This window comes from Oncorhynchus kisutch, linkage group LG15 (genome assembly GCF_002021735.2).
Source record: "Oncorhynchus kisutch isolate 150728-3 linkage group LG15, Okis_V2, whole genome shotgun sequence".
NCBI classification, from domain to species: Eukaryota; Metazoa; Chordata; class Actinopteri; order Salmoniformes; family Salmonidae; genus Oncorhynchus; species Oncorhynchus kisutch.
In genome coordinates this window covers 53,306,943-53,331,500 of record NC_034188.2, presented here as the reverse complement: position 1 = coordinate 53,331,500, position 24,558 = coordinate 53,306,943, and the positions used below count along the sequence as shown (strand labels likewise).

Genomic DNA, 24,558 nt, shown 5'->3' with positions numbered 1-24,558 from the left:
GTCTCTGTACAAAGTATATTTGTCTGTCCATTAACTAACAATAATCGTAATAATTTTGGCAACAGTGGGATTGCTTTATCAGCAGCAAAATGTTACCCAAGGATGCTGAGTGCATTTCATATACAGTACCCTCCAGTTAGTCACATATCTAGCTTTTATGGCTGTACTTTTCTAATCTGGTCTTCATTAATCGAATACAACTAACTAATTACAGTGAGCATACTTTTTGGCTCAACATGAAACGCAATGTTCACACTGCAATGTCTGTCACACTCTATAAACGCATTTAATTCCAAAAGCATTTTTATTCAAAAGCATACGTGCTAGTATGAAAGCAGTTCATGTCTTTGTACAGCGATCATGTAATAAATAAATACATAAATAAAATACAAAATGGCTTCGCACCTTCTTAGTACAGTATGGTAAGGCAGGGAAGTCAGAAGAATGTGCTGTTTTTGTAATGATAGCAGTACTAATAGTTTGGTTCAGCCTGGCTAACTGCTTGGAGGCATTTGGCTATGTGGTCTCTAGCTACCAGAATGCATCGTCAATAACCGTAGAGCTATTATGTTTTCACATGAGTAACGTCCTTTCATATTGACTGAATGTCATGGCTCGAAAATCGCCATGATATAAGAACATTTGTACATACTCTCCACTGAAAAAGTACCTCAAAAATATGCTATACTTGGGACTATTCAGTCTTTATCACTGAAGCGTTATAGATTGCACGATAGCAAGTTTACAGTGAATGCAGTCGCCGCTAATGCGGGAACATTGCCTTTCAATTTCAATCACACTTTAACGTTGAACTTCCGCGACACGGATTGAATAGAGCCCTTGACTTATAAGTCAGTCTTGTTCCATGACACCATGGCTTGTCATAAAACTGCGAGTTCACCAAGCCCTGAACTTCTGACCCCTCAACAATGGGGCACCTGGTTAAGGTTTGTGGGGGCCAATGGGAGGTTAGGTGTAGTAGAACGGTCATATTTTGGCGTCCAGCATCTCCAGGAAGAGTTTGTGCATGGGTACGCGTCCCTCCAGGTGGAGTCTACAGAAGGTGTCCACGGCGCGGTTGGCAGTCTGCCGGAGCAGGGGAAGGGTCATGAGAAGCTTGCCTGCCCGGTGGAGCTCTGCTGTGTGCTGGGAGCTCTCGTACTCCTGCAGGGCCTCATGGAGTCCGTCCTGGAACCGCTGCACTGCCTCCGCATTCTCCAGGTTCTCTGCATCTGAGCGGGGAGAGACAAGGTCAAGCGAGGCCTGTGGGTGTTTGGGTGTGGGTGGAATCGGGTGTTAAACCTCCCCTTGTTTCGGCATGACAGCATGTCAGATCCCATTGTCCACCTCATTTGTTTCTCCATCGAGGGCTAATGGACGGGCCAAGGTTAAGTTGCATGCGGCCAACCCTCATTTTTCCTGAAAGGACTGTAAATGTAAAAACAAATGCTCCCTCCTCTGATCCTTCTAGCCACCTCAGGCGGTGTGACTGCCCCGGTGTGTCTGGCTAACGCAGCCAGACTCGCCAAATGGATTTCTGAATTCCTGTGATAATTTGCAGATGGATTTATTGATTAGGGCTGAGGGCAGAAGCAGCCTTCTCACTGTCGGATATTGATCAGTTTTCACTTGCTGGGGTCTGGGGAACAACAGCGGGGAGGGGAGGGGTGAGAGAAGTGGGTGTTGGAGAACAGATTTGGCAGAGACCTTAGACCTCCCCTCTCTCTGTCATGGGGGTCTGAAGAGTGCCAGTTTATACAGAAGTGATTGAATAACTATTATTCAACTAAAATGCATAGATAGTTGTCGCCACAAAAGTATGTAGTATAACATGAGTTCACAGAATGACCCCTAACAAACAAAATACAACGTTAGTCATATCAAATGTATTAATAGTAGTTAAAAATTGGAATTTAAGTGGAGGGCTGATACTGACTTGGGTAATGCTGTGAGAATGTCGTTGCTAAAATACGGGACCTGTGAGGGACGTTTGCCAATATGGGGGGCTAGCCACTCATTTATTCCCTGACAACTAGTGGCTTTTCAAGTCATAGACCATCATTTAACAGGCTTGCCCTGCTAGGGGACCCTGAACCTGGAGAAAAAGTGTGTTCAAGGACACACCCCGAGGGAAAGGCACTGCGGATCACACTTTAGGGGCTTTATTCAGTCAATATCGCCGAAGCGTTAAAGATTGTGTGATAGAAATGTGAAGGTAATTGAGCCGACATATGCAGCGCTTACCGTGAATACAGTCTCAGCTAACGCGGGAACATTACCTTTACATTTCAATCACGCTGCAACGCTGAACTTCCACGATACGGATTGAATAGAACCCTAACTCTCCCCACAGTCCTGAAGGAGTGGCTGTATGTCGGGCTGCCTGAGGATGGTGTAGTAGATTTAAAGCTGAATTTAACACAATTAATTATTGTACACATTAGCCAGGCAGATTAGATAGTAGCATATATTTTTGGTAGTTCTGCCACTCTTATAATGCTTTCTAAGAGGGATTGTACAGTGGCTTGCAAAAGTATTCACCCCCCTTGGCACTTTTCTTATTTTGTTGCCTTACAACCTGGAATTCCAATAGATTTTGGGGGAGTCTTGGAATCCCACAAACTCAACCTAATTGAGATGGTTTGGGATGAGTTGGACCGCAGAGTGAAGGAAAAGTAACCCAACAAGTGCTCAGCATATGTGGGAACTCCTTCAAGACGGTTGGAAAAGCATTCCAGGTGAAGCGGGTTGAGAGAATGCCAAGAGTGTGCAAAGCTGTCATCAGGGCAAAGGGTGGCTATTTGAAGAATCTCAAATATAAAATATATTTTGATTTGTTTAACACTTTTTTGGTTACTACATGATTCCATATGTGTTATTTCATAGTTTTGATGTCATCACTATTATTCTACAATGTAGAAAATAGTACAAATAATGAAAAACCCTTGAATGAGTAGGTGTTCTAAAACTTTTGTCTGGTAGTGTACGTCTCTTGAGTCTGCTCTGTCACAGCTGACAACACCAAACTACTGATAACAGATATCCAGTGCATGCCATGTAGTTAGTACCGGAGTTGGCGAGGGCCATAGCCTTGAGAGTGACCACCTCCTCTTGGCTCAGGTTCATCTGCTGGTACTTGGTGGTCAGCTGTCTCAGGGCGGTGTAGAGGTCAGAGAGTCCTGTCGCTCTGCACTGGGCCTGGTCCAGACGCAGGTTCCCAGCAAACACCAGCTCCTCCCCATAGCCCAAAGACTGAAACACCACTGACAAGACCAGTGTCTCCATCCAACCACTCTGCAGCAGGGCCATCTGGTCCACCAATGAAAGGGCAGAGAAGCCTGGAAGGGCAAATATGGAAATGTAACACTCCATGGGTTCTCACAGTATAAAAAGTTTACCTTGTCCATTTGTACCAGTGTAAAATGGCATTGCATAGTATTTTTTATTTAACCTTTATCTAAGGGACTCATGCTTATTTAACAAGACATACAAGAGCAACAGAAGTGGGTACCTGGGATATGCTTTGCCCAGCCAATCATGACCAGGAGTTCCCTGTTTAGGAGGTCACATAGCGTCAGCAGGGCTTTAAGGTTGTCATCATTGGTTGAGTTGTCAGGCGTGGCACACAGGGGGGCTGGCTCTGTCAAGAGGAGCTGGGAGATCACTTTGTTTCCTGAAAGAGGTCAAACAGATATATTAGTAATGTACTCTTATGTACTCCCGTTTGTGACTGACACGGCTCTTATTGGAGTGTGTGAGTGTTGCACGACAAAGGGTACACACCGTTGGACTTGACAGCGTGTGTGTCTGGGGCCTTCGTATAAAGAGAGAGGCCAGAGTCCCCCCTTCTCTTGTACTTCTGACGTCCTCCTCTGACTCGGTCCATGCGAACACCTGTAGTGACACAAACACGATTATCAGTGATCATCATGTTTCCTCTTCGATTGATCCTCAATCCCCAAGTCAAGAACAGACAATGGAAGGTGCACAGTGATAATAGATAGAGCCATGGCCACATGGACCTCTATTCCACATCAGGTAACTGATGCAAATACAAATACACCTTATGGAACAGCGGGGACTGTGCAGAGACACACACACACACACGATAAGACACGCACTCTACACACACGTACACATGGGTTTTGTATTGTAGATATGTGGTAGTTGAGTAGTGGCCTGAGGGAAATGTAACATCATGTAATATTTTACATTTTATATAACAGCCTTAATGTTGCTGGACCCCAGGAAGAGTACAGTATTTGCTGCCTTGGCAGCAGCTAATTGGGATCCTTAATAAATACAAAAAGAGGTAGGCTCTGTGGGCCTGTACGCTTAAGCATGTCCATTTATTGAGCCGAGTGATTCCATTGAGATGAGTTGGTCATCAAGTCTCACCTTCCTTCATCATGCCGGCACGCAGGCACTTCTGGAAGCGGCACGCTTGGCACGACTTCCTGCGACGCTTGGTGATCTCACACTCGTTCATCACAGGGCAGCTGTAGTCAATGTTACCTGGAAACACAGAAAGCACAGCTCTGTTTACACCCCCTGGATACTTGAGGTTACCAGTCAGCAAGGCCAATGTCGCAATAATGTCATCCAAAAGGTGATACTGCATTTTACAGTATCTTTCTTACAGTGCATTCTTGATGCTTAACTTTTCAGTCAGCCTAAAGGTGAAATTGTCATGCTGTAAAACAAAGTGTGTGTTTAGGGGGTGTGCCACCATGGCTTATCCTTGCCATCTGGTGGTTAACTGAGTTTCACTGTCTGTGGCACCATGAAAAAAGTCAATTGCCTCTGTGTTCACTGGCACACTGAGCTTTCACACAGCAATCAATAGAAGCCCAGACAAAATACAGATATTGATTGGTTATTTCACACTGAGCCTAACTCCCATCACAAGTGTTATAACGTTTGGCCTCACACAAGACAAAAAGGGATTTAATAGAGTATTGACTAATTTCTCCCACCCATCTATACCCAGACAAGGGTCTGGATCTGGGGGTGATCTAGGGGCCAAGAGCCCTCAATCAATGAGCTTCCCCCTAAACCCTCCCCTGTCCCAAGAGGCTCTGAGATTATTTTTTAACAGGAGATTTAACAGGAGAATTTTTAACAGGAGAATTTTTAACAGGAGATTGGCACCTCTTCAGATTGCCTTTCACAAGAAATGTAAATGTGTTGTGTGGTGTTTTAGGCACAATAACACTTTATCTGCATGTTCACACTTTGACGGCCACTATTGCTAAAAGAAGCATTATGAAAATCCACTTTTGATAAATGAGAATAAAATAATTAGATAAAGTAATTTTCATTCAACTGTAAGCATACTTGAAATTAGGCACATAGTAAAATATTGTTGAAAATCAGTCATTAATGCATCAGGCGTCACTAGATCAATATCATGCGTCAGTTATTTTGGAACACATGAGCAGAGAATAATCCTCTCTAGTTTCAGAGAGCAAAAATCCAATATTTCGGATTCTATTAAGAAATCAGATATCTATGGCAAGACGCATCATTCACCCAAGTTTCGTCAAAATCGGACCAGTGCTGTCTGAGATAGGCCTGTCGCGTGTGACGAACGTACGGACGGACGGAGACAGATCCACAGATTTCATCGTGGGGGACAATAACTCATTTCTGGGGCCATCAACCAATATGGAGCACATTGAGTCTTCACACAAAAATCAATCCCATAGCTGAGTCTGCGGCTGACATAACTATTGGAAATCTGTGTATGCCGCAATCAGCCTCATTTGAGCTTCCCCCTCTAATAGATTATTGATTATTTTATTAATTAAAACCTAGCCAAGAACTTCGTCATGTCCTAAATGTATCACACGTGCACGCTCGCACACAGTGCACGCAACACACACCATCACAGACGCTTGATTTGATGTTCTATCCGTTTTTTTGCAAAAACGTATACACTTTTGTTTACCTTGAATAGTCCTCTTGAAGAAAGCCTTGCATGCCTCACACGACGCTACTCCGTAGTGATATCCTGATGCAAAGTCGCCGCAAACTAGGCACAGCCTTTTAGGTCCAGGGCGCAGAGACGATAGGTAGTCACATTTGAGGATGGAGTCAACGTGCGCCGAGAGCGCCAAACTGCGCTCCGACCAAAACTTAGCTGCGCCGCTAGTGTCCGGTGCTGCGCTGACAACGCTGCCGCTGCTGCTCGAACTCGGGGATTCCGGGTCCATCGAGTGACCCTGTGAAAATAAACTGTATCCACTGCTGTCCGAGCTTGGACTGAATGGCGTGGTGCTGTCCAGGGCGAAGGTAGGGCTGGGGGGATCCGTCTTGTTACATGTATCATCTGGTGAAGGAGCGTCGTCGGTGTTTGAGGAGACCAACAGGCTGATGGCACAATTGAAATGATCATGACAAAAATATAATCTCACTGAAATAATACCCCATTGTGGATTCTGTGAGCTGCTACAATAACAGTGTGGCATGCAGACCCCAGGATTGTCTGCCACCTCAAGGACCACCACCTCTATTCATGTTCCCAATGGAGGAAATCAACTTTTGCACTTATTCTACAGACACATAATAATAACTTTTAAAAAAACAACTAAATTAAGCCTTATCTAATGCTTTAATTAAAACAAACACAAATGAACAGCACACAAATGATGGCAATCAGATGAATGACCAATAAAAACGTATCTATGATAGGAATTGCAAAAAAATAACATAAATCTCAATGACTTACTGGTTGTGCTGGCTGAGAAAATTGACGTTTTCACTCAGGCAAAAACCCTTTAGATCCATATCAAGGAAGAAAGTCTCAAGGAGATGTGTCAAGGTAGTAATAGTATTCTAGTATCCTGGTTTGGGAGCCAACGGTATAGAGATAGTGACAGAGGGAGGACTCTTGAGACAAGAGCCAAAGTTATAGCGGCAGGTTTATTTAGCTGAAGTCCTGTGTCATTAGAAAGGGGCGGGGCCTGGCGGACTAATCCTGGACAAGCACTGAACGTTTGTTGATGGTTTCATTCTCTTCTCACTTATATTGTGTTTAGCATACATATTTACATATTACACACAAGCTAACGTTTATACATGATACACTCGTCAACGTATGAACAAGATTTGTTAAAATAGGATTTTCACTGTTCCCTCTTTGTGACAAAGTGTTATCAAAGTGAGGTGATAAGATGACACGTTATTGCTTATGACGGAACACCATGCACTATGTCTGTTGATTTTGCTCAGTTGTCATTAAATGCATTTTACTAGTCATTTTTTCCATTGCTCGTCTGTGTTCCAGACTCCTCTCTCCCTCACCTCTGTCATTGTGGGACCAGCATTTCCCTCTTATGCTGTTTGGTGTAAACAGAGAAAGCACTCAGACCAGACTCACGGACACGGCATCCTCTTTGCTTCCAGGTATTTGTTGTTCCTCGCAGCAAAGTCTCACTTTTGAAAGCGAGAAATTGCATATTGGTAACAGTAGTATTCTAGTTCCTGAACCAAAAATGCATCACTATTACTGAAGTATGCTAATTAAGATTTCCCAGTCTCACATAGGCCTCTCTCTTTGAAGTGAGTTTGCATGGTTAACCTGTGAAAGTCAGGTAAAGTGAGCTAGAGCGAAAGTGAGAGGCAGGCAGGGGGAATTAGAACAGACCGGAAAACCAAGGGATAGAATTAGTCTAGATAAAGGGAGTGGAGGGAGGGAGTGGAAAAAGAGAGGGGACTCTTACTTGGAACTTGTCAGTAGGTCAGGTACATGTACAGGACAGGGCTTACAGCTGGTGAGAGGGGAGGGGGTGATTAGGTAGGAGGGTTAGGGTAGCTGGAGGGTGAGGATTAGGAGCCATCCATTGCCAGTGCATTGGCAGGGGTGCTGAAGCAGCACTTTTGGACAACCCGGATGTGTGAAAACCCTGTGAGGAGCTAGAATATCCAAATCTAGTCATCAGACACCCAAGCCCCGTTTATACCTGGTGTTAACATGGGTCCTTTGTCCGGGTCTTGTCTGCATTCTGATTGTGCGCACATTTCCAGAAATGTGTCTACCCATGGCAGTAATATGTTTCTGTTATCCTTCTACTGTGTCTGCATTGTGACCACATTTCCTGGTCCCTTTTATGCAAACTATTTCACAGCTATTCTTTCCAAATAATATGTATTTATTTATTGTAAGAAACATATTGATGTAATTATTCAATGGGCAAAATAATTATGATTTAAAATGTTTGTATGTCCAGATCTGTCTACACTTGTAAGATATTCAGACACACTGTGTGTCTGACTACCTCCGGAGGTGGGCAGGATGATCTGATCACAATCAGATCACAATGAGTCTTTTGATGGTCTACACCTGTCCAAAAATGTGGGCACAATCAGAATGTGGAAAAGATCAGGACAAAGAACTCAAGTTAGAGCGAGGCTTGGCTCAAGATACCCTCTTCACCTGAATTACAGCTGGATCCCAATAAGTGAGCCATTGCGGTCATCATCACTTTGAATTGTGTACACTGTTCCAAAATAGATGATCAAAAAAGAAAAATAATGGAACTTATAGAAAAAGACGAAGCAATATATTTGCATATTATTTAACCAATACACGATGAAATCATGTTTTTGTGGCTCTTCCAAACAAATATGATTTTGGCTAGTTTCCTGATATATTTACACATGGTAATCCACCATCTCCAAATGATTTGGGATGAAAGGTTCCCACAGTGGACCACTGATGCATTTTCTCTTTTGGCACACATTCCCTGCCCTTGTCATCCCCCAGCTGTGAAATGTATTACAGCGCAGCAGCACACTGACCCGGTTCTGACCACAGTAGGCCCCCAGTACAGGGAGATAGGATTACTGTCTAGTCTGACACTTCTCTTATTCCTCCTCAGCCCTAATCCAACAACGGCTGCATCAGCAAGATGCCCCCACCCCTCTCCCCACACGGACACACACACAGAGAGAGAGAGAGAGAGAGACTCAGTTGACCCTGTTAACACAAACAGCACCATCAGTGCTCGTGGGTGAAATCAAGTGATACTGTAGCTTCCTGGGAGTGTACTGAGACCTGGGACCAGTTTTCATGCTCTGTCACAGTACAGGTCAATGGTACAGACAGGACTAAACTCTCTCTCCTTTTCTCTCTCTCTCTGTGTGATGGAGCCAGCGGAACAGGAGCCTACTGTTATCTCATCTGGTCCCTGATTCCATATCATTACATTGTAACAGGCTTACATTGTAACACAACTGTAATACTACTAATGCCTGTTTATAAGGTACTCTTACTGCTTTAATGGTCATTTAATAGAGGCTCCATAGTGACTACGTGTTTTAAGGCTGAGTGAAATACACTGAGTGTACAAAACATTAAGAACACCGTCTATTTCCATGACATAGATTGACCAGGTGAATCCAGTTGAACGCTATGATCCCTTATTGATGTCACTTGTTAAATCCCCATCAGTAAGAGTAGATGAAGGGGAGGAGACAGGTTAAATAAGGACTTTTAAGCCTCGAGACAATTGAGACATGGATCGTGTATGTGTGCCATTCAGAGGGTGAATGGGCAAGACAACACATTTAAGTGCCTTGAACGGGGTATGGTAGTAGGGGCCAGGGGCACCGGTTTGTGTCAAGAACTGCAACGCTGCTGGGTTTCCCCCCGCTCAACAGTTTGCCGTGTGTATCAAGGATGGTCCACCACCCAAAATACATCCAGCCAACTTCACACAACTGTGGGCATTAGAGTCAACATGGGCCAGCATCCCTGTGGAACGCTTTCGACACCTTGTAGAGTCCATGGTCCGACTAATTGAGGCTGAAGGGGGAGAGAGCAGACAGAAAAAGCAGATATTCCACTAGCACTTGCAATCCGCAAGAGATAATTAAGTACGAAGTGAACCTCTTTAATCAGCTTTCATAGTGTGTGGTGGAGAAGGATTGGCCTATAAAATAGATTAGACATGGGATCCTTATAAACACTACTGGGAATTAGGGTTCGAGTAGCAGGTAAATGGATTAGAGGCCTAGCCACAAACCATGAGTGAGAGAGGTGGAAATTGCTGTTATGACAGTGCAAGATAGGGACAGTGATAATGATGCTAATCCAAATTAGCCTGGCTACCCACACTCCGGCTAAACGCCACTTCTCCGCAATGAGTCTGGATCTGAGTACCTCTGCGACCCTTCACCAAATTGGAACACATTCTGATTGGTCCAAAAACCAATAGGTTGAGACAAAGCTAGAACACATGCGGCGGTTTGAAAATGTGCCATTGGCATTTGATACTCTGATTGGTTAGAGATGATCCAATCGCTGATTGCTTTGTTTTCTACAACGCCCCTTGTGCCCCTCGTCACCACAAAGTATGTAGCGAACAACAAAACTGGGGAATAATTAGGTTTAAATCGTCAGGCTAAATCAAAATACTGTGTTATACCTACACCACTGAACCAGCTTCCAATATGTTACTACTTAATAACAACTACCTTGTAAAGTAAAAGTGTATACGATTCTGTCACAATGAATGAGATCCAAAAGCCACTTGGAATGGAAAGTGTGCAAATATATTTTCAAATCGTTTTCATAGCAATAATGATACAAAAATCACTGACAAAACAATTAACAAATTCCAGAAACAAATTTTAAAAATGTACAAAGTTGTGAGTAAAAAGTACACAAGAGCTACGTCATCCACAAATACAGTGCATAGTGTTACACATCTTTAGGTGCTGAAAGGTGGAAATGCTTTCGGGTTTGTTTCAGCTTGTAAACTACATCAGGAAGTAGGAACATTTACAGAGAAGGTTCTACTCACTGAAACAGATGTCATTTGGTAAAAAAGTTCTCAATTGTAAATATGTACATGGTATTTTATCACGGATTGTGTTTTGATCACACAAACAACATTTCAAATTGTGAATACAAAGTCAACTATCTTATATCAGTTTTCAGGTACATTCGATTCTCATGAAAAAAAAAAAATCAAATTTGGCTACAAAAGTCTAAAGAAATAAAATGTACAGACACGTCAGTGATGTGTAGCTTCCTCGTCCGCATATACATTTCTATAAAATAATAGAAGTTATCATTACATAAAGAGCAACTTAACTTTAAACAGCATAAATTAATACAAGAAGCAATCACAAAACCAAACACCGGCGGGATTGTAAAATCAACAAATGGAGAGAATTTCTAGTCACTGACATTTTAGAGTGACAGACATTTGGTTCAGCGATGTCGTGATGTTGCTGTGTTTTCTGTACATTCCAGCTAAAGAGAGCGTTCGTTAACAAAACATCCACAGACAGAGTTTCTGTCTTAGACAAAGGCTCTGCTCGTCTGTAGCAGTAGCTTGTCATCTTTGTCTTAAGAGACTACACTGGCCCCATTCAATGGTTCCCGTCTGCCTCAGGGTCGAGGCACAGAACACGGTGTGTTGATCACGATTGAGCTCAAAGTGAGCCATCTCAATGGGCCGGATCCTACCTTTAGATACGTGTTCGTATCGTTAGGATTCTGCACAATGTACGTTAACCTCTTTTTCACCACTACGCATTTCAACATCAAAGGAAAGGTTTGGCGAATGGACATATTTATTTACCTGCTTTATAATAGCAGTCTCGAGTGTATGTGCTTGGTTGAGCTCATGTGTATACATAATGAGTTGTGTGTGCTTGTATAGAACTCAAACCGTATTAATATCAGAGTTCTTTGGACTCAAATCTCTCTCAGACACTGTGCATCAGTTACGTCGGCGTTTTCTTCAGAGAACAACCCTCTTAGCTTTTCTCTCGGGTCAGAAAATGGACAGGTACTTTCGTGAGCCCCTGACCTGAGCCTGTGGAGGCCAGAGGGAACACTTCCCCAGTAGCAGATAGGACTGATGAGTGGGGGAAGACAATGTTCAAAGTAGTAGCTGTGTTATGCTGCCACACAGTGGTTGGGCCGGCGGGACATGACGTAGCCCTGGTGGCACACACAGCGATAGGAGCCGTCTGTGTCGATGCATCGGCCGTTCGCACACGCGTTGTCAGGATCCACACATTCATTGATGTCTGGGCATAAGAAGCAGAACAAAGACACAATTGAAAACACAAGCATGTGAATCAGTGAACGTCCAAATGTGTATACAGTGCATTCGGTAATTATTCAGACCCCTTCACTTTTCCAAATGTTGTTTTGTTACATACAGCCTTATTCTAAAATGGATTATATATATTTTTTTCTCCCCCTTGTCAATCTACACAAAATACCCCATAATGACAAAGCAAACACATTTATTATTATTTTTTTATTACATTTTTGCTTAAAAAATAGATACATAAGGAAATATCACATTTACATAAGTATTCAGACCCTTTACTCAGTACTTTGTTGAAGCACCTTCGGCAGTGATTACAGCCTCGAGTCTTCTTGGGTATCATACTACAAGCTTGTCACACCTGTATTTTCAGAGTTTCTCCCATTCTTCTCTGCAGATCCTCTCAAGCTCTGTTAGGTTGGATGTTTGATTGGGTTCATGTCCAGGCTCTGGCTGGGCCACTCAACATTCAGAGACTTGTCCCGTTGTCTTGGCTGTGTGCTTAGGGTCGTTGTCCTGTTGGAAGGTGAACCTTCGCCCCAGTCTGAGGTCCTGAGCGCTCTGGAACATGTTTTCATCAAGCATCTCTCTGTACTTTGCTCCGTTCATCTTTCCCTCGATCCTGAATAGTCGCACAGTTGCTGCCACTAAAAAACATCCCCACAGCATGATGCTGCATACACCATGCTTCACTGTAGGGATGGTATTGGCCAGGTGATGAGCGGTGCCTAGTTTCCTCCAGAAGTGACGCTTGGCATTCAGGTCAATGAGTTAAATCTTGGTTTCATCTGACCAGAGAATCTTATTTCTCATGTTCAGAGTCCTATAGGTGCCTTTTGGCAAACTCCAAGCGGGCTGTCATGTGCCTTTTACTGAAGAGTGTCTTCCGTCTGGCCAGGCTACCATAAAGGCCTGATTGGTCGAGTGCTGCAGAGACGGTTGTCCTTCAGGAAAGGTCTCCCATCACCACAGAGGAACTCTGGAGCTCTGTCAGTGACCATCGGTTTCTTGGTCACCTCTCTGCCAAAGGCCCTTCTCCCCTGATTGCTCAGTTTGGACGGGCGGCCAGCTCTAGGAAAAGTCTTAGTGGTTCCAAACTTCTTCCATTTAATAATAATGGAAGCTACTGTGTTCTTGGGGACCTTCAATGCAGCAGACATTTGTTGGTACCCTTCCCCAGATCTGTGCCTCACTCAATCCTGTCTCTTAGCTCTATAGACAATTCCTTCGACCTCAAGGCTTGGTTTTTGCTCTGACATGCAATATCAACTGTGGGATCTTATATAGACAGGTGTGTGCCTTTCCAAATGATGTCCAATCAATTGAATTTACCACAGGTGGACTACAATCAAGTTGTAGAAACATCTCAAGGACAATGAATGGAAACAGGATGCACCTGAGCTCAATTTCAAGTCTCATAGTAAAGGGTCTGAATACTTATGTAAATAAGGTATTTCTGTTTTTCTTTTTAATAAATGAGGAAAAATGTCTAAAAACCTGTTTTTTTGCTTTGTCATTATGGGGTGTTGCGTGTAGATTGATGAGGAAAAAATATAAATTAATCCATTTTACAATAAGGCTGTGATGTAACAAAATGTGGGAAAAGTGAAGGGGTCTGAATACTTTCCGAATGCACCGTATGTTCTGGTAGATGTGTAAAACGGTAAATATATACAAAATCTATGACATGTCTAGGTTCTCCATTGCACTGGTAAATCTAAAGATTTTACTGTAACATAAATGTCAATCTGAGAATAAGAGAATAGATTTAAAGGCATAAGGTTTGAAGGACAAGTGAAAGGCAGGGAGTTTTGCATATAGACAATTGCGATTAGTTGAAGGGTTTGTCTTGTGGATTGTGTGAGGAGGGATACCTACCTATGCAGGCCATGGAGGTCATGTCCAGCTCGTAGCCCTCGTAGCAGTCACACGTGTATCCCTCCGCCACCCGGATACACCTGCCGTTCTCACAGCCGTGCAGTATCCCACAGTCCTCTGTGCTCAGGCCTGCATACGGCTCATATCGTCCTGGAGCGGGGAGAGGAGGAGGTGGTCAGAACTATGAACAGATAGCTAATCAAACACACATTCTTTACAGGGCCTAGGTTAAGTTCATATCTTAAAATGAATGTGAAATATTTTGGGTAATGCAGCAGCATCGGCAAAATGACAGTAATGCCTTCCAGCAAGACTACTAATTTGACCTATTGAAAGCCCTAGGGGCTACAGTTACAACAGTAAATCCAGTAATGCTCACTAAGAGAGGGCTTACTCTCATAGACTCTCCGTGGGCCACCACCACCACCTGGCCCCTGTCTGTCAGGGAACGGAGGGAAAGGGGGTCCCACACGCCAGGGTTCTGGCCCCTCCTCCTCCTCCTCCTCCTCACTGTAGGGGTCACTGTCCGAGAGGGGGGCCAGACTCAGAGGGAGGCCCTCTCGGATGGGGGGAGGGGGTCGCGCCCCAAAGGCAAGCTCAGAACGAGGGTCTGGGAGGGTCCGGAAATGGGGTCTCGGAGGAGCGTCAGGCGGGCCATAGTCGTCCTCGTCATAGTACCGCTCAGGACTGGGAGGGAGAAATCCAACATGTTTGATGAGAACCTATGTTGCGTCTTACATGATGTATGTGAATGAGTGAGTGTGGTGAATAGGGCAGTGTGTTACATGTATCCTGAGGGCCGTCTGTATGGGCTCTCTGGGACGCTGAAGGTGCTGGGCGTTCTGCTTCTGAAGCCAGACCTGCTGCCCCCCGCTGGTGTGTAGTCGTCATAGTCAGGCTGGGGGTACTCAGGCCTGCGGGGGATGGGGTCTGGGAAGGAGTCCGGTCCATAGGGCACGCGATACCCCACCCCTCCTCCTCCCTCTCCTCCTCTGCCGGGTCCTGGCCCTGGGTCCGGCCCGTAGGGGTCAGGGAAGGGGGGAGGAAACTCTGGGGGCCCCAGGAAGACGTTACAGCGAGCCTCATAGTCCTCTGACAGAGGGAGAGAAGGAAAAGAGGCGTAGACCAAAAATGACACTTTCCCCAAACTTTAAACATGCCCATAAACACAACACTGTTTCGAAACACAGGGCACCATTTTGCTTCTATCTTATGACAAAAATGCTAACACAGCAGATTGTTCAATGTAAATAGTGATCCACATTCAGCGTGGCCGTAGTAGCGCATCAGTGAGTGTGTGGTCAGTCCAGTAGTACCTGAGTCTCTGGCAGGACACAGAGCACAATGCAGTCCCCAGCCCTCTCCATACAGACAGCAGCACTCAGTGAAGGTGACCTGTCCACCCAGCAGGGGGCTCTGACACACCAGGTCTGCTGTGACAAACTGCCAGCAGAACGATAGGTTCTCATCTGGAGGCATGAGGGAGAGGACAGGAATGAAGGGGGAGATGGAAAAGAGAGACAGATAGATGAATAAAAAAGGAAGATGGAGAAAGAGAGGCAAAGGAAGATGGAGAAAAATGAGGGAACGATAGATGGGGAAAGGCAGAGAGAGAGAGAGAGAGATTAAAAACAGAGACAGTGAGAGAGACCTCACAGCTTGAGCTAATACGTGACATTTGAGTAGTGTGGACTCATGAGGTGAGAGTGATTGTGGACTCATGAGGTGAGAGTGATTGTGGACTCATGAGGTGAGAGTGATTGTGGACTCATGAGCTGAGAGTGATTGTGGACTCATGAGGTGAGAGTGATTGTGGACTCATGAGGTGAGAGTGATTGTGGACTCATGAGGTGAGAGTGATTGTGGACTCATGAGGTGAGAGTCATTGTGGACTCATGAGGTGAGAGTGATTGGGGACTCATGAGGTGAGAGTGATTGGGGACTCATGAGGTGAGAGTGATTGGGGACTCCCGTCTCCCAGTGTGTGTGGTCGTACCCACGGCGAGGTCAGTGGAATTGACACAGCTGCGATGAGTGTCGTCCAACACAAGAGGAGGCTCGCAGGTACAGATGTGTGAGCCTAATATGTTGACGCAGATTCCCCCTGGACAGCTGTCCTCCCCTGCCTCACACTCATCAACATCTACCAGGAGAGAGAGAGAGAGCGAGATGAGATTTTAGGAACCTACTCATTATGTACATCCATTAAGTTCAATCACAAATGATAAAGTCTGGGTCAAAACAGCCCAATATCACTGATAAAGAAAGGCCGCTAACCGATGCACTCCAGAAACACGTCGTCGTAGTAGTAGCCAATGGTGCAGTAGCAGGAGTAGCCAGGGATGTTGTTGACACATACACCGCTCTTACACACCTCAGGGTGGAACAGCTTACACTCATCCACATCTGTGAGAGGAGAGACAGGCCTGGATTATAGGTACAGGTCAAACATGAATACAAATCATGTGTGTCAAAATCAGCCATTATTGACAGCAACTCTGGAGAAATAAGAGTTTAAGTGCTTCGCTCAAGATTTTTCAATTAGTCGGCTCAGGGACTTGAACTAGTAACCTTTCGGGTTACCGGTCCAATGCTCTAACCGCTAGGCTACCTGCCGTGTGTGTATGTGAGTTGAGTTGAGTTTATTTTTTATTTTTACAGGGACAGTGCACATTAATCAACGTTTCAGTAAAAGTGCCGGTGATAGCCAGCCGGCTAATTTTCAACCGCAGTCCCTGGGCAGGTTATTAAAAACAATTACAATATAGACAATAGCAACATAGAACAGGCAAGACATAGCAACATAGGACAAGCAAGACATAGCATACAGACAGAGCAACATAGGACAAGCAAGACGTAGCATACAGACAGAGCAACATAGAACAAAAAGCAGCAAGACAAAATTCATAAAAGCAACAAAGTGTTTCCACATCTCACAAGCTACAGACAACAGACAACATGGAAAGCGGCAACACACAGCTAGGGACCATGTTCACAAATCTAATTGACCTTTAGCCATGTCTTCAAGAATTTTGTGAAAGTGTGATATGTGGTGCAGTTATGTGTGTCTGATGGCAGTGTATTCCAGACATGGGAAGCTCTCACAGAGAATGCAGATTTAATAAAGGTGCTTTTCCTTAGGGGAACTATACAGTCACCTCTCATGGCAGACCTTGTGAGACCGTCGTTACCTTTGTAGCTAAATGCTCCTGGCCCGGTAACATATCCTCGTCCGCTGGGGCACAACGCCTGGTGCTCGGCTGAACAGCACCCACAGGAAACAAGAACAAGACATATCAGAGAGGAACACTTCACGACATCAGGGATAGCTTTTTCTGAGTGGGTTGTCAGGTGGATGTGACTAGGAGTCTACCATAGACATACATATTGACTTTAGTCTTATACATAGACATACAGTATATACCCTAGAGGCGACAGGAGGCTGCTGAGGGGAGAACAGCTCAACGTAATGGCCGACATGGAGCAAACGGAATGGCAATGGTATTTAATACCATTCCACTTATTCCGCTCCAGCCATTACCACGAGACTGTTCTCCCCATTTACGGTGCCACCAACCTCCTGTGCTAGAGACATAGTCATACCATAGACATACTGTTGACATCAGTGTTGACCACTGGTCCCTACCTGTGCCTAGCGGAGGACAGGGGTCGTACTGGCAGCCCATGCCCCAGCCCTGGCCCACGGTGCAGCAGCACTCCTGCTGGGTGGTGTTGTGGGCCAGGACGCTGCACGAGCTCTGCTCCCCGGTGCTGTAGTAACACTCCCTGAACTCGCCAGGCCGGGCAAGGGGCAGCTGGGACGCATCGGGCCGACGCTGGGGACCGAGACCGGTGGTGGAGGAAGACGAAGAAGAGGAGGAGCCGCCAGGGTACGCCGGACGACCTGTGAGACACGTGGATGTGATGTTTGAGGTGTGTGTGGTTATGGCTGCGCTGCTGACCACCAAGACAGTACAGTGTTCCCTCATGAACAACAGGGGGCAGCAACGCCAAGGTGTTTGAATGGGCACTTGTTGCACAAACTGATGTTAAATGCCAATAAAGCTGTGATGGCATTTGAAGCAGGGAAAGTGTAATTCCCATCAGGGAGTAGAAATGTATATTTTCGTACGGTAAAAAACAAGCGTATCTAGATAATCCTCGAAAAGCAGAATAGTGTTGGACAGCGTACAGTACCTGGTCGGGGCGTGCTGAGGCACTGTCCTGAGCGCGTATCAAACTCTTCCCCCTCTCCTGGACACTCACACATGAAGGAGCCATCCACATTCTCACAGCGCGCCGTGCCACACACGCCCTGCATAGTCTCACACTCGTTTTCATCTAGAGAGAGATCGAGAGAAAGCGAGAGATGCAGAGAAAGGAGAGAGAGAGAGAGAGAAAAATATAGGGCGAAGACGTATAACCATGTAGACTAAATGAAGCAAAGACAATGACAGATGATAGGACAGCAGAATGGCAACGTTTGTACACTTATCAGAGACTCGTGCATCTGTGTTGAGACGTACCCACACATCCCTTCCCATCGCTGGTGGCTGTGTAGCCCTGGTCACACATGCACTGGTATGTTCCAATTAGGTTCTGGCAGAACGCATGCTCCCCGCATACGGTCTCATTGGCACACTCGTTGATATCTGTGAGAGAGAAGAAGAAACAGAAGTGGAGAGAGAGATGACATCCCTCCTATGTGAATCAGAAATATGGTCTCTAGCATGGTCTTCATTACAGTTAGGACAAACTTGACTAAATTGTTTAAAGGTATAAAGCAACAGTTTGGTGAAAACAACACAATGAGATACATCCCTAGATCTGTTTCATAATGCGTGTGTCGGTCTGTGTGTGTGTCACATATCTGGGCGGCGAAAGCCACCAACCCGGACACATCAATCAAACACAGCTGCCATGACGACCAACCCCTTACGGCCCGCCCTCAGCCTGGATCCCACATCTGTGTGCAACCTGCCAACCATTCCTACACAAACTATCATGGCTAAACTGTATGACGGTATAGCGAGGACGGCATTCAATCTCTACTGACTGAGTTCCTCTGGTCCTTTCAGTAGCATAATAAATCAAGTGGATTCAGAAATAAGAGAAATAAGAAATAATCTAACAAATATATTCTTATATGTGGACCAGACTTAGTGAAGGATGAAGTCGATGAGGATGATGAAGAGATGGAACTGACCGACGCACTCTCCGGTGTGGGTGACCCAGTAGCCCGGCTCACAGGAGGTGATACAGCGGTAGGAGCCAACGGTGTTCTCACAACGTTGTGACCGACACACTGCTCCCTCTGAGCACTCATCTACATCTGGGGGAGAGAGGGGGGGATTACACACACACACACACACACACACACACACACACACACACACACACACACACACACACACACACACACACACACACACACACACTTCAGCATCCCCATAGGCTCGAAAGCTGTGCGTGTTACATAAAGGGACACGTAGTTGAGGTGTTGAGTTACCCAGACAGGCTGTCTTCTCTGGGTTGGTGGTGAATCCCACTTGGCACTGGCACTGGTAGGAGCCCTCTGTGTTGGCACAGCGGCCATCCTGGCACGCCCCCGGGCCTGACCTGGCACACTCATCCACATCTGGACCCGCAATGACAACACGCCATTACATCACCACAGACAACCCCGCTGTGCCTACCGCCAAGCTAAGCAATCCTTTATCATGACGTTGTGCCCATGTCGTTTCATTTGATGTCATTCACTGTGTGAGAGGCTATGAGTAATATCATCTGTGTAAAGTAGCCGATAACTGATTATAATTATGAGTGATTACCAGTATAGCCCTGCCAAGAGTTGTCAAAGTTAATGGGCAGTTTAAATTGCAGAGTAAACAACCCATGTCGTGTCTATGTCATGAGTAGAGACGTCTCCATTCTGCAGGTTTAAGAGTAGCCTACAGCAATGCCCGTGGTGTGTGCGAGATGGCGTAGAGGCCTCACCCAGGCAGGAGCCGCCGTCGCTGCTGGTGGTGTATCCCTGGGAGCACACGCAGCGGTAGGAGCCCTCTGTGTTCACACACTCTCCCCTGGGGAAGCAGTACTCCCCCTCTAGACACTCGTTGACGTCTGTGAAGAGGCAAGACAAACAGCGTGAAACAGAAAAGAGGCAGCGACCCGCAGCGTGGTATATACACATCATCACAGCACGTCACCGACATCACTGTCGTCGGTACTGACCTCTACACTGGCGTCCGAGGCCAGCGGTTCTGTAGCCTGGCTGACAGTCACAGCGGTAGGAGCCGTCCGTGTTCACGCACAGCCTCGCTGCACCACAGGTGTCGGGGCTCTGGCATTCATCCACATCTGAGGATGGGAGAGAGAGGGGGGGGGGTGCTCATTGGTACTGGCACGCAGACACACCACTGCTTCATGTATAGGTCTTTCTGTCCCCCCCTAAAAAGGGGTTAAACAGCATTCAAGTGGTTTCTCTTAAATCAACACAGCACCAATTGATTCTGTCCCTTATGGATATAACCTTTTGACAGTGAGACCTCGCCAACGAGACATCCATCCATTCCCAAGTGTTACATCCAAACCTAAGGTGTTTCTGATTTACACGCTATCCCCTTTGAAGTCGAAACATCTGTTGCAGACTCTACTGGTTCACGTCGACCCAGTCCAACAGACGTCTATTGAATACCTCTGAGTGATTCTCATATCACTGCAGAACCGGTACATTCATATGCATTTTTAACGTGGTCCCGTTTTTAATTTTTAATTTTAGGTAGAGGCAATGCACTCTGGTGGGATGGAGCACGGTGTCCTGAAATGATACTAAAGCTGATGATTTGTGTGTCCCACGGGACAAAAAAACTGCTTGGAAGTGAGTAAGAGGAGTAACCGAAGCCAGTAAGGGTGAAGTGAGGAGAGAAGAGGAGAGGAATGCAGAGGAGAGTGCTGACTGCAGGGTGGAACTGGGCCTAGAGGGCCAATGGGTGGCCAACCCCCTTTGCTCACTCATCACCTACTGTCGGATGATGAAAAATTGCCCGGTCACATTTGCTCTGTGCAGTTTATATAAACAGCTGTTGAAACAGCTCGATTCTGCAGCAAACTTTACCATGGTGACTGTCTTAGTCAAAGCTGCGTCACTGATAACGCCAACAGTGTTAGTGACGTGATTGTCTGATTCCACGAAGCAGTATGAATGGAACGCAATCTCAAGTGGAAGGCGTGTGTGACGTGTTTCCTTATTAGGCAGAAATCTGCCGCCGTTTACAAATCACCTCCTCCCCTTGGCTGTAAAAGAGCCACGGCCTTCCCTCCCAGAAACAAATGCAGCAGGCAAGTGTGAGAGCAGCAAAACACAGTGAAGAAAAAAACACGTCGACTACATGGACAGAATGCCTCGATTTGACTTGACATACTGCCTAACAGGCAGCTAGTCTTACCTGCGCATAACCCATCTCGCATGCCGTGGCCCGCTTTGCAGGCGATACACTTGTAGGAGCCTTCAGAATTCACACACCGTTGCCCAGGACACTGTGAGGGATCTTCACATTCATCCAGGTCTAAAATGAAGCAGGTGGAGGTCACACATCTAGCAGAGTGATATGGAGCACGAGTCATCATGTAAAAGTCAGACACATTCAGCCTCACCACTACAGATGCTGCCCTGCGGTTTGAACCCGGTGCGACAAACACACCGGTAGCTACCCGGAGTGTTTTCACAGCGACCGTTGGCACATAGGTTGGAGGTCTGGCGACACTCATCGATATCTGCGTGAAGGTGTTAACATCAGTATTGACACAATTATCAATATGGAATACACATGTGTGTGTTTGTCTCTGTGTTTCTCTGTGTGTGTGTGTGTGTGTGTGTGTGGGGTTGAGAAGGTTGTTCACCTGTACACTGTCCGTTTCCAGCCTCAAAGCCTGGGCTACAGGCCACACATATGAAGGAGCCCTCAGAGTTGATACACTCCCGACCAGGACACTGCAGAGCGTTCTCACACTCGTCAACATCTGAAACAACAACAATAACAAAAAGACCTAAGCTTACGGCTTATTGTGTAAGTGATCGGATCTACATGATTGAGTGTTGACAAAGGCCATGTTGTGTCCTACCTGTGCAGTGTCTGTCGACCAGCCCAAAGCCGGGCTTGCAGGACACACACTTGTATGAGCCCAGGGAGTTGACACACTCCTGGCCAGGGCACTGGGACGGGTCTGCACATTCATCCACGTCTGTACAGGTATCACCGTGTAGTCTGTAGCCAGTGAGACACGCACAGCTGTAGCTACCCTGGGTGTTCTCGCAGTGACCGGTGGTGCATGGGCTGGGGGTCTGACGACACTCATCTATATCTGTAGGAATGGAGAGGAGATTGCTGAAAAAGGTAATTGCCCATTTCAAATACACTCTAAATGGATGTACTAATGGATGGATGGATGGATGGATGGATCACAGGCACACAGGTATACCTCAGAACATACAGAGGCAATGGGATTTTACCTGAGCAATGTCCATTGATCATGCTGAAGCCTGGCTTGCAGGACACACAGTTGTAAGAACCCTGAGAGTTGACACAGGCCTGACCAGGACACCTCAAAGGGTCCTCACACTCATCCACATCTGAAACAGATAAGAGCCAGAACATGAATAGACGGGCAGATTTTTATTTTCCGAAGATCGAAAGTTCCTTTCGCTGACAGGTTCAAAAAGAGGGAATGTAGGTAAATACACTGGGTGGAGTCGTCGCTGGTACCTGTGCAGGTCTTGCCTTGTAGTTTGTATCCTGTGTGGCAAACACACCTGTAGCTCCCAGGAGTGTTCTCACAACGACCATTGGTGCAAAGGCTGGGGGTCTGATGGCACTCGTCAACGTCTACAACAGGGGGCGACACAGACCGTTAGTGAAAGGTTATTATTTGGTTTTGTGTATGACTGCTTCAGGACAAGGGGTGTTACCTGAGCATTGTTCGTTGAGCAGGCCAAAGCCTGGCGGGCAAGACACACACTTGTATGATCCTGGAGAGTTGGCACAGGCCTGAACAGGACACCTCAAGGGGTCCTCACACTCATCCACATCTGGGGAAAGGGAGAATGATAGACAGGAAGTTTAATATGTCCAACTGACCAATAGTATCATTTCATAAACATCACACAATCGTTGGTGAGTGAAGATGGCAACATATACAGGACAGTACCTTCAGTAGTGAAATAATGTTGAATAGATGCAGAGATAGCTTCTTTACCTTTACATGCGTTTCCCTCTAGCGTGTACCCAGTGCGGCAGACACATTTGAAGCTACCAGGGCTATTCTCACAGCGGCCGTTGTTACAGGGGTTCGGAACCTGACGACACTCGTCAATATCTATGCCACCAAAAAAAAGTTTGTCCTTTACTCAAAGACTTGACAGTTAACAGTTGTCTATTTTCTTCTAGAAGGACTACTGTACAGCTATCACAATCGACATAACATTCCTTATAACAATCCCAGTCATGAACATAATACTTGCTGATGTTGAGGACGCTTCCCCTCTTACCTTGACACTTCGTCTGTTGGAAGTTGGCTCTGAAGCCCGCAGAACACACACACCTGTAGCCGCCTGGCTACACGAGGGACTCTCAGAGAACACTGACCAGAGTACCAGACCCCATTTCCTAACCCTTGACCTCCAAGTCAGGGGGATGCCAGAAAGGTCTCTCTCTATACCCAACAATACAGAGTAGCTGTTGTCTGAATAAACGTCCAGCGCACAGCTGCCGTGGCCAGCGACTGTGTGTGTGTGTGTGTGAGTGGTGTGTACAGTGGAGCGGGGCTGTACCTATACAGCTGGTGCCCCGGGGTCCCGGCTGGTATCCAGAGGGGCAGCTGCACCTGTAGCCCCCTTCTGTGTCCTGGCAGCGGCCGCTGCCGCAGGGCGGGGGAGACGCCCTGCACTCGTCTATGTCTGAAAGGAAGGGGGAGTGAGTGGGGTTAAAGAGGTCAAGAGGAGCCTGACCAACCCTACAGGTTGTAATCCAGCGGCCCCTCACGGGAGGGGATTGCAGTGAGATGCTTGTGGTACCGTAACCAGCCTGAAACGGACTCATCCATAATGACTAGCACATGTTCAATGACCGCACACTATAAATACAGCTGAGGCCCATTGCAGCATCAGGAATAGCCAACATTGGGATGTGTATGTGTGTTTGATGCTTCCCAATAGCAGGTAAATAGTTCAACGAGCAACAGTGCCCTAAACAAAACGACATTCACCTTGACACCGAGTCTGCTGAGCGTTGAGTTGGTATCCCTCGTTACAGATGCAGGTATGTCTCCCTCCGGGCTGGTTCACACAACGGCCCTGTCCACACACCTGGGGCATGGTCTCACACACACCCCGCACTGGATGCCCAATCAGATGCACGTAGACACACACACACACACAGTTAGCATGTCTGTCACCGTTTCAAAAACGACTCCAAAGTGTGATCTTAGTTGTCATCTCATCTGCCTGAGGTTGTGAGAGGGAAGAGGGGATGACACAGCCACAGCAAATGGTGTGAGGAGCTTCTGATTTCATCTGGCTGCCTGATCTCTGTTTACATTGGAGAGCTGA

General features: G+C 46.2%; 2 protein-coding genes across 4 annotated transcripts in view; both read right to left on the bottom strand.

Moving 5' to 3' along the window:
• Positions 1–11: 11 nt before the first annotated feature.
• On the bottom strand, positions 12–7,036 carry LOC109905456 (estrogen-related receptor gamma-like). Its single transcript, XM_031790495.1, has 7 exons — positions 6,731–7,036; positions 5,951–6,372; positions 4,399–4,515; positions 3,784–3,894; positions 3,512–3,673; positions 3,069–3,338; positions 12–1,232 (listed from the first exon to the last, which is right to left on the bottom strand). Exons 1-7 carry the CDS (start codon positions 6,787–6,789, stop codon positions 988–990), a joined length of 1,386 nt encoding a protein of 461 aa, XP_031646355.1. The 5' UTR covers positions 6,790–7,036; the 3' UTR covers positions 12–987.
• Positions 7,037–10,535: 3,499 nt separating this feature from the next.
• LOC109905457 (latent-transforming growth factor beta-binding protein 4) overlaps positions 10,536–24,558 on the bottom strand; it is a 73,687-nt gene continuing 59,664 nt past the window's right edge. For all 3 annotated transcript variants that reach the window (XM_020502835.2, XM_031790489.1, XM_031790490.1), the window contains 25 exons: positions 24,216–24,344; positions 23,782–23,907; positions 23,208–23,327; positions 22,921–23,040; positions 22,718–22,837; positions 22,465–22,584; positions 22,077–22,316; positions 21,855–21,974; positions 21,609–21,728; positions 21,401–21,520; positions 20,187–20,312; positions 19,950–20,075; positions 19,462–19,590; positions 19,159–19,284; positions 18,479–18,604; positions 18,150–18,293; positions 17,599–17,856; positions 17,144–17,212; positions 16,230–16,358; positions 15,949–16,095; positions 15,269–15,421; positions 14,738–15,044; positions 14,347–14,639; positions 13,953–14,102; positions 10,536–12,048 (listed from right to left, as the gene is read on the bottom strand). In XM_020502835.2, the coding sequence (XP_020358424.2) occupies positions 11,915–12,048; positions 13,953–14,102; positions 14,347–14,639; positions 14,738–15,044; positions 15,269–15,421; positions 15,949–16,095; positions 16,230–16,358; positions 17,144–17,212; positions 17,599–17,856; positions 18,150–18,293; positions 18,479–18,604; positions 19,159–19,284; positions 19,462–19,590; positions 19,950–20,075; positions 20,187–20,312; positions 21,401–21,520; positions 21,609–21,728; positions 21,855–21,974; positions 22,077–22,316; positions 22,465–22,584; positions 22,718–22,837; positions 22,921–23,040; positions 23,208–23,327; positions 23,782–23,907; positions 24,216–24,344 (3,752 nt within the window). In that variant the 3' untranslated portion in view covers positions 10,536–11,914. The remainder of the gene's footprint in view (positions 12,049–13,952; positions 14,103–14,346; positions 14,640–14,737; positions 15,045–15,268; positions 15,422–15,948; positions 16,096–16,229; positions 16,359–17,143; positions 17,213–17,598; positions 17,857–18,149; positions 18,294–18,478; positions 18,605–19,158; positions 19,285–19,461; positions 19,591–19,949; positions 20,076–20,186; positions 20,313–21,400; positions 21,521–21,608; positions 21,729–21,854; positions 21,975–22,076; positions 22,317–22,464; positions 22,585–22,717; positions 22,838–22,920; positions 23,041–23,207; positions 23,328–23,781; positions 23,908–24,215; positions 24,345–24,558) is intronic.